At 40.4% G+C, this 13,912-nt stretch overlaps 1 protein-coding gene across 4 annotated transcripts in view; it reads left to right on the top strand.

Annotated features, from left to right (window-relative positions):
- Positions 1–7,643: 7,643 nt before the first annotated feature.
- Positions 7,644–13,912, top strand: part of SPATA7 (spermatogenesis associated 7) — a 45,212-nt gene continuing 38,943 nt past the window's right edge. For all 4 annotated transcript variants that reach the window (XM_064571457.1, XM_064571458.1, XM_064571459.1 and 1 more), the window contains exons 1-2: positions 7,644–7,826; positions 13,649–13,723. In XM_064571457.1, coding sequence (XP_064427527.1) covers positions 7,808–7,826; positions 13,649–13,723 — 94 coding nt within the window. In that variant the 5' untranslated portion in view covers positions 7,644–7,807. The remainder of the gene's footprint in view (positions 7,827–13,648; positions 13,724–13,912) is intronic.

Genomic DNA, 13,912 nt, shown 5'->3' on the forward strand with positions numbered 1-13,912 from the left:
TAATAATAACATTTAAAAATACAACGGGTAAATGTGTGTTGAATGGCTACTGTCTCCACGGGTGTGGACCCTGTCAATGTCCCTTCCTTGCATGCCAATCCCAACTTCAACACTGAGTCCTGCACCTTATCGCCTAGAGCTTTCTCTGAATGCTGAAGCCCACTTCACCTGCCCATTGGGAATTAACCACCCACCCCCGGCGGCCCTTAGACACGGTCTGATGGTAGGTGATGGATAAATACCCCAGCTCCCCAGCCTCAGGTAGGGGAGCTCCAGAGTTCCCTGGAGGGACTGAGCTCCAGTTGTGCACTAATTGATAGAGCACTTTACAGCTTCCTTCCCTTCTCTGTCTCACTTATGTAGTCCCTACTGGTGTTTCCTGGGATGACCTCCTTAATAAACAGCTGTACTTGAATCCTTGTCCCAGGGTCTGCTTCTGGGGAACCCAAACTATAGCAGCCAGGAGGCACTTAGATAAGCTATTTTTTCGTATTGCCTCTGAGCATTCTCACAACAATCACATGGACACTATTATTATGCTATGATATCTTACACACAAAGAAAGGGGGTCCTTGGTCAAGGCCACACAGGAAACAGCAAAGCCAGGATTCAAAAGTAAGTAGATTCCAACACACACTTAATGGCATCCCATGCTACCTGACAGTTTACAATATCTCTATAGCTGTCCAGCTTCCAGGATTACTGTAAATGAACCAGAGAAATTATGGTTATGTCCTGTAGAATCTGAAAGTAAAATGTGATGGGGCGCCTGGTTGGCTCAGTCAATTGGGCGTCTGCCTTTGGCACCCCCATCTCGTGTGCTCTCTCTCTCTCTCAAATGAATAAATAAAATCATAAAATAAATAAATAAATAAATAAGTGGGAAATGTGAGCTGAAGAGTCATGGGTCTTGCACAGAGTAGTTGCTCATCAATGAGTTGGAATAACTCATTACTAAATTAATGGTTGAAATAACAGGTGGCAGTTTTCAGTTTACGGGATGTTATTAATGTTGTTCTTTTCTGCCATCCTTGAAAAAGAGAAGCTGCCCCTTCTCAGAATTAATTCTCCAGCATAAAAATGTTCCTAAACTCAATGTCAGTGACAGTCTCTCTGGATTATGGTAAAGTAATCATCTTCAGGGTGGGAGAAAAACCGGGCTCAACTGAGCTCTATTTCATTTTGGAAGAATAATACATGTTGGTCTTTTGGGGAAAAAAATATGACTTTAAAATATGCATACATTTATCTTAGACAGCTTAGACACAGGTTTGCCTAAGAAAAAGGATTTAGGTAAACTCTCATTTACCCTTTCCATTTTATATGTCTATGATTGCACATGAAAATAATTTTTCCATCATTTTAGGTAGCACGTGCATAAAAGTGCAAACAAGCATAATGAAATGTCACTGAGATAATTGTCTATTTCCTGATTTAGCGGAATGAGCATTAAATCAAGAGTTGTAAAGCTGAGTTGTGGGAGCTACTTATTTATCTTTTCTGTGCTCCAGTAGTCTTTTCTGCAAGATGAGGGCTTTGGTTTAGGGATTACCGGCATCCTTCTAGCCCCCAAATTTTCTGACATGCAAGGAGAAATATTTGTTCACTGCCAGCCTTATTTAAGAAGTAAATTAAGGAGGCTTGGGGAATTACTCACTCTACCTTATTTGTCTATTTATCATACATAAGCATCTGCTTCACATGTTATAAATGACACAAAGGAAGTCCTTCTGTGCCCAGAGCACAACCAAAGTTTCTAGACAGTGTCCTCATTGTGGGAAATGCCTCCTGAATTTACTTCCTGACTCAGAATGTTTTTCTTTAATCTGAGGTTGCCCATAGGTATATACTTCAGTGGACATTTAATGTTACATGGCAAGAAGCTATTTTCATATTGTTGGTCAATTTAGATTTTGTTTAAAAACACGAAACACAATGAGCACTGAATAATTGTTTGCGGGCAAGGAAATGGAAGAACTCAAAGAGGGTAAGGGAAACCTCATATCTGAGCCAAGTCAAGTCAGAAATTGAGCATATCTGAGGGGGTCAGGAAACCCCCCACCCTTATTAGCTAAGCCTACTTGCTCGAATATCCTAAAGAAATAATTAATGAAGTGGAAATCTGCATCTAAGTTTCCAATGGTGCTCTCCAAACATTTTAAGTTATTAAGTCAAACCAAATGGCTCTCTCTCTTCTTTGGTGCAGCCTGCAGGGATGACAGCCATCTCCTACTCAGCATCAGACCTCTGGTGAAGCGCAAGATTGTTAAAAAGAGGACCAAGAAGTTCATTCCGGACCAATCAGACTGATATGTCAAAATTAAGCGCAACTGGCAGAAACTCAGAAGCATTGACAATAGGGTGCTCAGAAGATTCACAGGCTAGATCTTGACACCCAGCATTAGTTACTGGAGCAACAAGGAAACAAAGCACATGCTGCCCAGTGGCTTCTAGAAGTTCCTCGTCCACAACGTCAAGGACCTGGAGGTGTTGCCGATGTGCAACAAATCTCACCGCGCAGATTGCTCACAGTGTCTCCTCCAAGAACCACAAAGCCACTGTGGAAAGAGCAGCCCAGTTGGCCGTCAGAGTCGCGGATCTCAATGCCAGGTTGTGCGGTGAAGAAAATGAATAGACAGCTTATGTGTATGTCATATTTGTGTTCATAAAACCATAAAACTAAAAAAAAAAAAGAAAAAGTGGCATTGTCTGTATTTGACCACTTTTGATTTATAAAAGAGAAATTTTGTGTCATTCAGCCTAATAATTTAAAGTGTTTGAGGAGTATATTGAAGGCAGATATCCTAAAAGACAAAGCACTAAAGGATGCCTGGAGGGGAGATTGAATTCCTAAGGAAAGCTAGATAGGGCATCAATAAAGGATGGTTTTCATTGGTGGCTTACAAAACCCAGTTGTTGTTGTTGTTGTTTTAATTGATCTGTGCGTGGCAGTTTGTGAATCATAGATGTACTTATAAGAGCTTTACTGCAGCATCCCAGAAATCCATTAATTCTTAAAACTCCAAATTCTGCTTTTTTTAAGTGAAACAAATATTACCAGGATAGACTAACAACTTGGTTATGTTTTTTTGGTTTGGTTTTGTTTTTAATGGTGAAGCCACCTGTAAACAAAGAACACATTAGGTGGAGATTATCAAACCTTTAGGCTGAGCATTGCCCCTGATGTATTGTGGCAACTGATTGGCAGGGGAAGAACAGATAAAATGCTCTTCCTAAGCTATGGGGACAGGTTACCTAGTAACCATAGAATGATTAAATTCTGTTCACAGAGCCTTGTTCTCTTAATTGGACAAAAAGATTTAAAGAACACAGCTGGAGAGCAACTGGAGCCATGGAGGACTATCGCAGGTGTCAGTGGGCCTCATATCAGCAGTTCTAGCAGCCTTCACTTAAGGGCCACAGTATGTGATTGAATCCTTTGTTAGTAATAAGCGGCTAAGCTGCCTACAGAGCCAGAATTCTGTGCTCTTCTCACCTATAGGAAAAATGAAGATAAGCTATGGAATGGAACACATTAAATGCAGTGCAAACTCCACATGGCATTATAGTTCTGAGAGTGATCACTTTCTGTGTACAAGATTGTGTTTGTGCTCAGATATCAAAGTTCTATTCCTTACTAGAACGCAGAGTGGTCATTTGGGGTCAGTATATCCTGTTATCGCTCTCTTTTGTCTGTTAGGCACATACTGCTTTATAGAGAATTATGGTCATTCCATTCTCCCCTGCTTTGACAGTAAAACTAAGAAAAACCAAGTTCTAGGTTGACAATGATTAAGATTTTTTTTTTTTATCTGTTAAGGACCTTTAGGTAACACAATAATTTTTTCCTGTGCTCAAAAAAGAACTCAACATGCATGTCACTAACTGTAATTGGAAAAGCTCTACCTGTGAGTCACTTTTAAAAATGTTTTCCATGGGGCACCTAGCTGGCTCAGTCGGTTGAGTGCCCGACTTTTGATTTCGGCTCAGGTCATGATCTTAGGGTTATAAGATTGAGCCCCAGATTGGGCTCTGCGCTAGGCGTGGAGCCTGCTTAAGATTCTCTCTCTCTCCCTCTGCCCCTCCCTTCCCCGCTTGTGCTCTCTCTCTAGGAAAAAAAAAAAAATGTTTTTCAGGTATACCTTATACTCCTTGAGTAAGATTTATAAGTTAATATTACCTCGGTTTGGCAGCTTTCCTAACAGGGATGCAGCTTAAAATTTTCTTAAAGCCCCCCCCTAGTAACAAACAACAAATTAATCCATAACATGCTAATACCTCCAAGCTGCAAGTTCTGTTTTCTCTTTTAGTATTAGATGAATCAATAGCTACAGTACTTTGATTGGAGAATGACTAAGAGATAGTCAATAGCTCACAGTGTCAAGTGCTCTTCAGTCACCAAAACCTAAGGGATTTTGTTTTGAAACTGAAGTCAACACAAAGTGCACACCCATCCTGTAATTCTACCTCTCTTACTCTGCCCTGTTATCTATTTCTTTTAAAAATTTTTTTCCTAAATATTTGTTTTTGTCCTTCAGGGACTTTAGGGATTAAAATATGTTCATAAGAACTCAATGAATAGAAAAAGGTTATCTTGGACTTTTACATCTTGTTGCTTTTATTGCATTTATTGGATAATTTTCACTGTGGTGTTAAGCATGTCCCAACAGACAAACATGAGTTCCAGGAATCCTCTGAATTATGAAACTAAGGGTTATCTATAAATATATAGATTAAATGTATAAATAATAATATAATATGTTTTTAAAAATGTAAAATAAAATGCAATAAACAAACTATGTATTATATGTATTAGACTATATATTATGGTATGTGTGATATATAGTTTATTTTATCATATCTCTAGTTCCAAAGGGTTTAGAGCTCCTCCAATAAAATATAGGTTTAATTGAGCCATTAAAAAAGCCACCTGCCTAAGAAAGGGAATTAGAGATAAATAGAAAAATAGGCTATGAATAATGATTGCAACTGAGCATAAATCTTAGTTTCAAGCTTCCTGTCAGCTAAGACAAAAAGGGAAACCCAATAATAAAAGTAAGCATGCCAATTCATTAGGGAAGAAAAAGATTTTCCATCTAAAATATATAAATTTCTAGATATCAATAAAAAATACATCATTGGAATAATTTAGTAACATGAAATTCATATTTAAAAATACAATAAAAGGTCTTTAGGCATGCCAATTCTCCAAGTCTATTGCACCTGGTAGTGATCCCTCACCAATGGAAGGGTGTTTCTGGGAACTAACTCTACCATAAGCTCATACTGGCTGCATGCATCTGCCTACGATAACAATTGCCTCTTGGGAATAGCAACCAGAAAGGATCCTCTCTCGTTTATACACACCGAGTGAAAGCCAAAGACAAATTAAATTGAACTTATGATAATATGTTCGCTGCTAAAATTGGAGAGAAAAAAGTAAATTCTTGAAAGAATTGGAACAAAATACTTAAATAATGAAAGTAGATGGCTTCAGTTGAAGTTGGATACCAAGCAATGTTGTCTCCAGAACACTCTCCCGGTCTTGGAGATTCTTTCCTAGTCCAAAGCAGTATCTACTTTTCATCCTAAATTTTACTTTCATAAGAGTAGCTGGCATCACCTTTATGTGAATCAAGTCACTGTGTTACCTCTCCCAGGGGTGTTTGCCCTTTAAGCTTTCGCTCTAATTCGATTTAACAGATGCTTACTGGAGGCCTACTATATGCAAGCAAGGTACTTTCCAGATGCTAGTAGTGCAATAAAAGGCTTCATGTTCTTAGATAGGGATTTCAAGCATCAGTGAATAGGTAGGCAAGAGAGTTTTCATTCTCTGGGTAACATCTTACTCTCTGCCCCTGTATCCTTCTAAATGACCTTTGTTGTTGGGGCCACAGAGCCATCACACATACTTACACATTCCTCAAATTTTTAGTCTAATTTTCTCCTTTTCCTAATCTTAGAGAACCAGGAGTTCAGGTGTTACTGTAGCTGAATTTCTGGCTTATTCCCCTTTCCTTGTCATAGGATTCCTGACTTACTCCCTTATGTCTGAATTTTTCTGATACCCCAGTTTTTCCTTAGAAGAGAGAAAAATATTATGTGTTGAAAACTTCATTTTAGGGGTGCCTGGGTGGCTCAGTTAGTGAAGCATCTGCCTTCGGCTCAGGTCATGATTCCAGGGTCCTGGGATCCAGCCCACATAGGGCTCCCTGCTTAGCAGGAAGCCTGCTTCTCCCTCTCCCACTCCCCCTGCCCGTGCTCTCTCTCTTGCTGTGTCTCTCTCTCTACCTCTGTCAATTAAATAAATAAATAAAATCTTTAAAAAAAGAAAAAGAAAACTTCGTTTTATTTTCCAGGCAGTGTACACAGTAATCCCTGCAACTACAATGTTAGTAGCATCATTTACATTTAAAAAAGGAGGGCCTGAGGCTCAGAGAGGTTTCCAAACAAGGACCCAAGCTGGGAGGTGGCAGAAAAGTTCCACATATCTGACTCCAAAGCCAGTTCTTTTTCCATCACAGCAGCCGTTCTCAAAGGGGGTGCAATTTTGCCCCTTCCCCAAGGAAATGTGGCAATATCTGGAGACATTTTTGTCACAACCAGAGGTGGAGTGGTGGGTTACTACTGTCATCTAGTGGGTGGAGGCCATGGATGCTGCTAAACATCCTACTATGTGCAGGGCACCTCCCACAACAAAGAATTATGCACCCAGCCCAAAATGTCCATGGTGCCACTAAGAGAAGCCAGTGCAACATTACAGAATGCTCCCTGCCCTACTCCGATCTTATTTCCAAGGATCCAAAGGTAGGTAACTGCTTCAAAATTAAACAAATTGTAGAAAGCGACAGACCAATCAACGCCTTGTTCATACTACAACTCTCTTCCGGAATAAAGAAAAACAGATTGGAGCCTTAAGATGAAAATGCTGGGTGTGGGGAGAGAAGAGGGGTAGAGCGCAGTAAGCAGAAAGGAAATGCAAACTAGTTATTGAGTTTAAAAATCAGGATGTAAATGTATAGCTTTTTTTCATCCCAGGATTTTCTTTTTTTTCTTTCTTTTTTTTTTTTTAAGATTTTATTTATTTATTTGAGAGAGAGAGAATGAGAGAGAGCACATGAGAGGGGGGAGGGTCGGAGGGAGAAGCAGACTCCCTGCCGAGCAGGGAGCCCGATGCGGGACTTGATCCCGGGACTCCAGGATCATGACCCGAGCCGAAGGCAGTCGCTCAACCGACTGAGCCACCCAGGCGCCCCATCCCCAGGATTTTCAATAATAATCCGAATGTTCACACACTGCTTTGAAATTTAACTATTTGGACCTGGTTAAATTTACCCTGACCTCAACCAACATTTGCGTTTGATTTTTTTTCCGGGACCCAGGGGACGTGGATGCCAGATGAGGCCACCTTGTCTCCTCTTCCCGCAGGGACAAGACCTGCCAGGTGCTGGTGACTTGGCGCCTGACAAGAGCCCGCTCTGTGGACGACTGGCAGGATCCCAGAGCCACAGACGCGTTTGGGACACTTTCCCAGCCCAGGGCCCCTACGCTCAACTGCTCCCGCCCTCCCTCCGGGTACCCCCGGGGGCGGGGCTGCGGGAGAGCACGTCCCTGCGCCGTGACGTCAGAATCCCAGCGCCTTGGCCCCGGCCCTTAGCAACCGGCCTGGCGACGGTCTCCAGCAGCTGCGGCCCCGCGCGGGCTGCTGCGCGGCAATCGTGTGCTGCGGGGCCCGGCCCGGCCCGGCCCGGGGAAGGACCGAAGGGGACCTGACGTGTCCCCACGGCGGCTGCAAGAGAATCTAAGCATGGATGGCAGCCGGAGAGGTAAAGGGAGCTCTCGTGGTGACGGCAGCCTCGCGCCGGCCCTCACTCCGGGCCTGGGGTCCGGGATGCGGGTCGCGGGTGCGCGGGTCCAGGCAGCGCCCAGGGGGCTTCCGGTCGCCTGTTCAGTCGCCACTGTTGATCCAGGTGTTACCCCGCGCACAGGAGGAGGCCCTCCTTGCTCAGAATCTGTGGCCCTGACGCTGGGACCCCGGTCGCCTGAACTCGGGAGCATGCAGCCTTTTTTTTTTACCTCGGTGGCTCCGAGGCAGAGGAACTAAATTTGGTCTTTGGAGTCAGACCTCCCAGAGCCCCAGATCAAGCCCCGCTGCTCTCCGCAAGGGTGACACCCAATTTCCTCATCTCTCGAATGTGGCAGTAAAACATCCATGTCAGAGTTCTTGAAAATTAAATGCAGATAATATATAACTCCTGGCATATTTTAAGTAATCAGTAAATATGAAATCGTCCTTCTGTAATCACCTCCCTCCCCACAAAACAAGTAACCCAGGGATTCTCTAACTTTAATGCGAATAGGAATCCCCTGGGGATCGTGTTAAAATGCAGATTATGGTTCAGTAGGTCTGGTGGGGGCTGGGATTTTGCATTTCTAATAAGCTGCCAAATGATACAGTGTTGCTGGCTACAGTTTTAGTGGCAAAGGACTAATCCATAATCACTGTGTACACCTGCACTTTCCTGAATACTCTCTGGGTCAAGTGGACGTCACGGTGGAACTCTTGGGGCCATATAACTTTAAATCTCTGTGAATTGGCTCAATCCAAATAATTTGCATTTTCACATTTTCTCAGCAAGTGGAGTTCTTGCCTCAAGCCAGATAAAGTAATCTCCAGATCCTCCCCCTCCCAATTATCACTTTTAAAAGTATCTTTAAACCAAGCTGCTGGATGGTTCCTTGCAATAAGTCTTGCTTTGAATATGAGTGTGCCTTTATTATGTAACCATTGGTCAAAATAAGTGCTGTTCTGAATATAGGAGATTACTATCCATTGATAGCAAACTGTATATTCTGACACTCTATCAACCTACACTCCAGAAAAAGCAAACCAACATGCCTTTTTGGTTTTTAGAAATTTTGCAACATAAGCTACCCTTGCTGTGTACCAGAAATATTTCTCAAGCTGTGTCTTGATAGGTATTATCCTCATTTCAAGCAAATAAACTAAGAGATCATAAATAACTTGCCAGGGTCACAGTAAGTGGCAGAACAAGCTTTATATCCAGATGAGGAACGTGAACCCCTAAAGCCATTGTTTTTTTATTTACTATCCCATGGCAGAAGTGGGAGTATGAGAAAGGACGTATGTAAAATTTCAATTATACAGGCATACCTCGGAGATATTGCAGAATCTGTTCTACTGCAATAAAGCAGGTATCTCAATAAAGTGAGTCAAATGAGTATTTTGGTTTCCCAGTGTATATAAAAGTTGTGTTTACCCTACACTGTAGTCTATTAAGTATGCAGTAACATTATGTCTAAAAAACAATGTACATGCCCTCATTTAAAAATACTTTATTGCTAAAAAATGCTAACCATTATCTGAGCTTTCAGCAAGTAGTAATCTTTTTGCTGGTGATGGGTCTTGCATTAATGTTGATGGCTGCTGACTGGTCAGGGTGGTGGTTGCTGACCATTGGCGTGACTGTGGCAATTTCTTAAAATGAAACAACATTGGGGGTGCCTGGCATGCTCAGTGGAGCATGTGACTCTTGATCTCTAGGTCATGAGTTTGAGCCCCACGCTGGGTGTAGAGATTACTTTTAAAAAATGAAATCTTTAGTGCTCGCTTCGGCAGCACATATACTAAAAAATGAAATCTTTAAAAAAAAAAAAGAAGGAAGGAAGGAAAAAGAAGACAACATTGAAGTTTGCCACATCGATTGACCCTTCCTTTCATGAATGATTTCTCTGTAGCATGTGGTATTGTTTGATAGCATTTTACCCACAATAGAGCTTCTTTCAAAACTGGAGTTAATTCTGTCAGCTAAGTTTATGTAGTATCCTAAATCCTTTGTTGTCATTTCAACGATCTTCACAGCATCTTTACCAGGAACAGATTCCATCTCAAGAAGCCACTTTCTTTGCTTGTCTTTAAGAAACAGCTCCTCATCTGTTAAAGTTTTATTGTGAGATTGCAGCAATTCAGTCACATCTTCAGGTTCTACTTCTAATTCCAGTTCTCTTGTTATTTCTGTCACATCTGCAGATACTTCCTCCACTGAAGTCTTGAACCCCTCAGTCATCCATGAGGGTTGGAATCAATTTCTTCCAAATTCATATTAATGTTGATATTATTACTTCTTCCTACAAATCACAAATATTCTTAATGGCATCTAGAATGGTGAATCCTGTCCGGAAGGTTTTCAATTTACTTTGCCCTGATCCATCAGTGGAATGACAGCTCTAGCCTTATGAAATGTATTTCTTAAATAATAAGACTTGAAAGTTGAAATTACTCCTTGATCCATGGGCTGCAGAATGGATATTGTGTTAGCAGACATGAAAACCTTAATCTCATTGTATATCTCCATCAGAGCTTTTGGGTGACCGGGTACATTGTCAGTGAACTTAGTAATATTTTGAAAGGAATCTTTTTCTGAGCAGTAGATCTCAACAGTAAGCCTAAAATAGCCACTGAGGGGCACCTGCGTGGCTCAGTTGTTAAGCGACTGCCTTCGGCTCAGGTCACGATCCCAGGGTCCTGGGATTGAGCCCTGCATCAGACTCCTTGCTCAGCAGGAGCCTGCTTGTCCCTCTTCCTCTCCCCCGGCTTGTGCTCTCTCTCTCTCTTTCTCTCTGTCAAATAAATAAAAATAAAATCTTAAAAAAAAAGAATCCATTGAGCCCACCCAGAGACACCAAAAACAACAACAGCAAAACACCCTATTCATTAAACTGTGTTATAAACAAATGTGCTGTTACATGGGCATTGTTGTTCTATTTATAGAGCACTGACACAGCAGATGTAGCATAATTCTTAAGGGCCCTAGGATTTTCAAAAATGGTAAATGAGCATTGGCTCCAACTTAAAGTCACCAGCTGCATTAATCCCTAACAAGAGAGTCGCCTGTCCTTTGAAGCATTAAAGCCAGGCATGGACTTCTCCTCGGAGACTATGAAAGTCCCGGATGACATCTTCTTCCAATATAAATCTGTTTCATCTACATTGAAAATCTGTTTAGTGTAGCCACCTTTATTAATTATCTTAGCTAGATCTTCTGGATAATTTGCTGCTTCACCTTATACTTTTATGTTATAGAGATGGCTTCTTTTCCTTAAACCTCATGAACTAACCCCTGCTAGCTTCAGACTTTTCTTCTGCAGCTTCCTTACCTCTCTCAGCCTTCATAGAAATAAAGAGAATTGGGGGCTTGCTCTGGATTGGGCTTTGCGTTTTTTGTTTTTGTTCTAGTTTTTGTTTTTTTGGATTAGGCTTTGGTTTAAGGGGATGTTGTAGCTGGTTTAGTCTTTTATCCAGACCACTAAAACTTTCTACATGTCAGCAATAAGGCTATTTCACTTTCTTATCATTTATGTGTTTCCTGGAACAGCACTTTTAATTTCCTTCAAGAACTTTTCTTTTGTATGTATAACTTGGCTAAGTGTTTGACACAAGGGACCTAGATTTGGCATATCTCAGCTTTGAACATGCCTCCCTCACTAAGCTTAATCATTTCTAACTTGATTTAAAGTGAGATGCATGCAACTGTTCCTTTCACTTGAACACTTAGAGGTCATTGTAGGGTTATTAATTGGCCTAATTTCAATGTTGTTGTTTCTCAGGGAATAGAGAGGTCCAAGAAGGAAGAGATGTGGAGGAATGGCTGTTCGATAGAACAGTCAGAACATACAACATTTATCAAGTTCCCCTGGATTCAGATCCAAAATCTGAGTCTATTACACACAATTGTCGTGTAATCTTGGGCAAATTACATGCTTTACCTCTTTGTGCTTCACTGTAAAGTGGGGATAATGATAATACCTATCTCATAGGATTGTTGTAAGGATTAAATGAATTTATAGCTACCAAGTGCTTAGAACAGGACCTGCCTGGCACAGTTAGTATTCAGTATATTAGCTTTTGACTACAAGTGAAGAAACCCAATTCAAACTGGTTTAGAGATTTTCAGCTCCTGTAAAGAAACATCTAGTAACGTCTAGTAATGTCAAACATGGTTAGATTCAGGGACTCAAATGAAATTACTGTCTTCCATTTCTCTCTGTTAGGCTTCATTCTCAGACAGGTTCCCTATATGGTACAAGACAGCCACTAGGAATGCCAGGCTTCTTTGTCTTACGCTGGGCTCCAGCCCAGTAGAGAGAGTATCTCTTTCCTGATAGTTCCAGTAAAAGTCCCAGGATTGTGTGTCATTGGCTGGATTTGGATCACATCCTTATTCCTGATTCACTGAACATAACTGGTCAGATTTGGGTTATATGCCCACCCCTGAGCTGTGGAATAAGCTCTACTTGAATTACTTGGGCTAAAAGTAAGGCAAGAGCGGTTCCCCAAGTACAAGTTGAAGGTCCTATTTCCAGATAAAGGGACATGGGATTCTAGGCAGGCAAAATGTGAGACACTTTGTTTTCCCCCAGAGAAACAAGGTTTTCTGGAGAGGTTTTATTGGTCATTTTGTTTTCTTTGTGTGTTTAGGTCTCAGATTCCCTTCTTTCCTTGTAGAAACAAACTATGCTAATTTCATGACTGTCATTACCAACTCAAATGGTATCACCTTGATCTCTCTTGTTCTAAATAATAAGTTAATTTTTTTCCTTCCTGTCCTCTAGCCTGTGATAGAGAAGGATCTTCTCAGATAATCAGATCTCAAGTATTTTTTATTTTAGTCTGTTCTAGCAGGCTTTGTTCTCTGGTCCTGGATTTTAGTTCTATCTCGATACCTCTCTTTCCATTTTCAATCATCCATATTTCTTCCAGACTTTGTGTCCCTTCCACACCTTAGCTTATAGCAGCCCACCTCATAGCAGACTGACCATTTTACCATCTTAAAAACATATCTTAGGGATACACTATTCTTATTTTGCGTGTTAAATTCCATTAAAATCTATAACTCAGCCTTCTTATCTTGAAGGTTACTCCTCAAAACACAATTCACTTTTAGGGGAGAGAAATTAATTTTGTGATGAGGTATATATCTAATTTTCTGACATTCCATCTTGTCTGAAAGATGAGGCGCTGACTTTTGGGGAGATAGCAAGGATCCAAACAAGAGCGTAAGGGGTTGGACGAGATGAACCTTACATCTTATAATAATTAAGTTCTGATTCTGACATTTTTATACATATATTTTACATAGAGTAACATTGTATAATTTCTAATTTACTAAACTACTTTGTGAGAGGATTACTTTCTTAAAATTATTTTTAAGAACAGACTTACTTATGATTAACTGAAATAGTTAATGTATATGTGTTAACTCAAAATCTCACTTCTATATCTCAGAATCATTAAAAAATCTGGTAGGTCAGTGGTGTACAGAATAAAATTAATATATATCAAATAACATAAGTGAGGTATTTGTCATTTTATCCAGTGAAACTAAAGTCTCAGGGTACAGCTGTTCTGAGAACAACTTATTTTCTTAAAAGAGAAAGCTTTTTATCTTCTACAGCAATAGAATTTTTGTCTGTCTGATGTATCATTGCGATTTAGTATCATGATTGAATAAAATTTTAAACAATTGTGATAGTTAAAATCAAAGATAGTTATTATTTTTAAATATTCAATATTGTTTCTGTACAAGTTGTGTTTGATTTATCCTAATTTATATTTTTTTGTTAAAAGTCAGAGCAACCTCTGTCCTTCCCAGATACGGTCCACCATGCCTATTTAAAGGACACTTGAGCACTAAAAGTAACGGTAAGTGAGGTATTTAAGTGGTAAAAGATTACGTGTTAAAAGGTTGACTGTTTCCTTTATTTGTAAAGTGTAAGACATGATGAAAAATTACTTCATTTAATCAGTATTGAACTTCATATTGTTAATTACAATTAAATATTATAGGAATTCTTGAGATGAGGGAATTTAGGAAGCCATCCTTTCAAAGTA

The sequence above is a fragment of the Mirounga angustirostris genome, unplaced genomic scaffold (genome assembly GCF_029215605.1).
Source record: "Mirounga angustirostris isolate CCGP_5_RB_7025 unplaced genomic scaffold, mMirAng1.0.hap1 SCAF_9, whole genome shotgun sequence".
Classification (NCBI taxonomy): Eukaryota; Metazoa; Chordata; class Mammalia; order Carnivora; family Phocidae; genus Mirounga; species Mirounga angustirostris.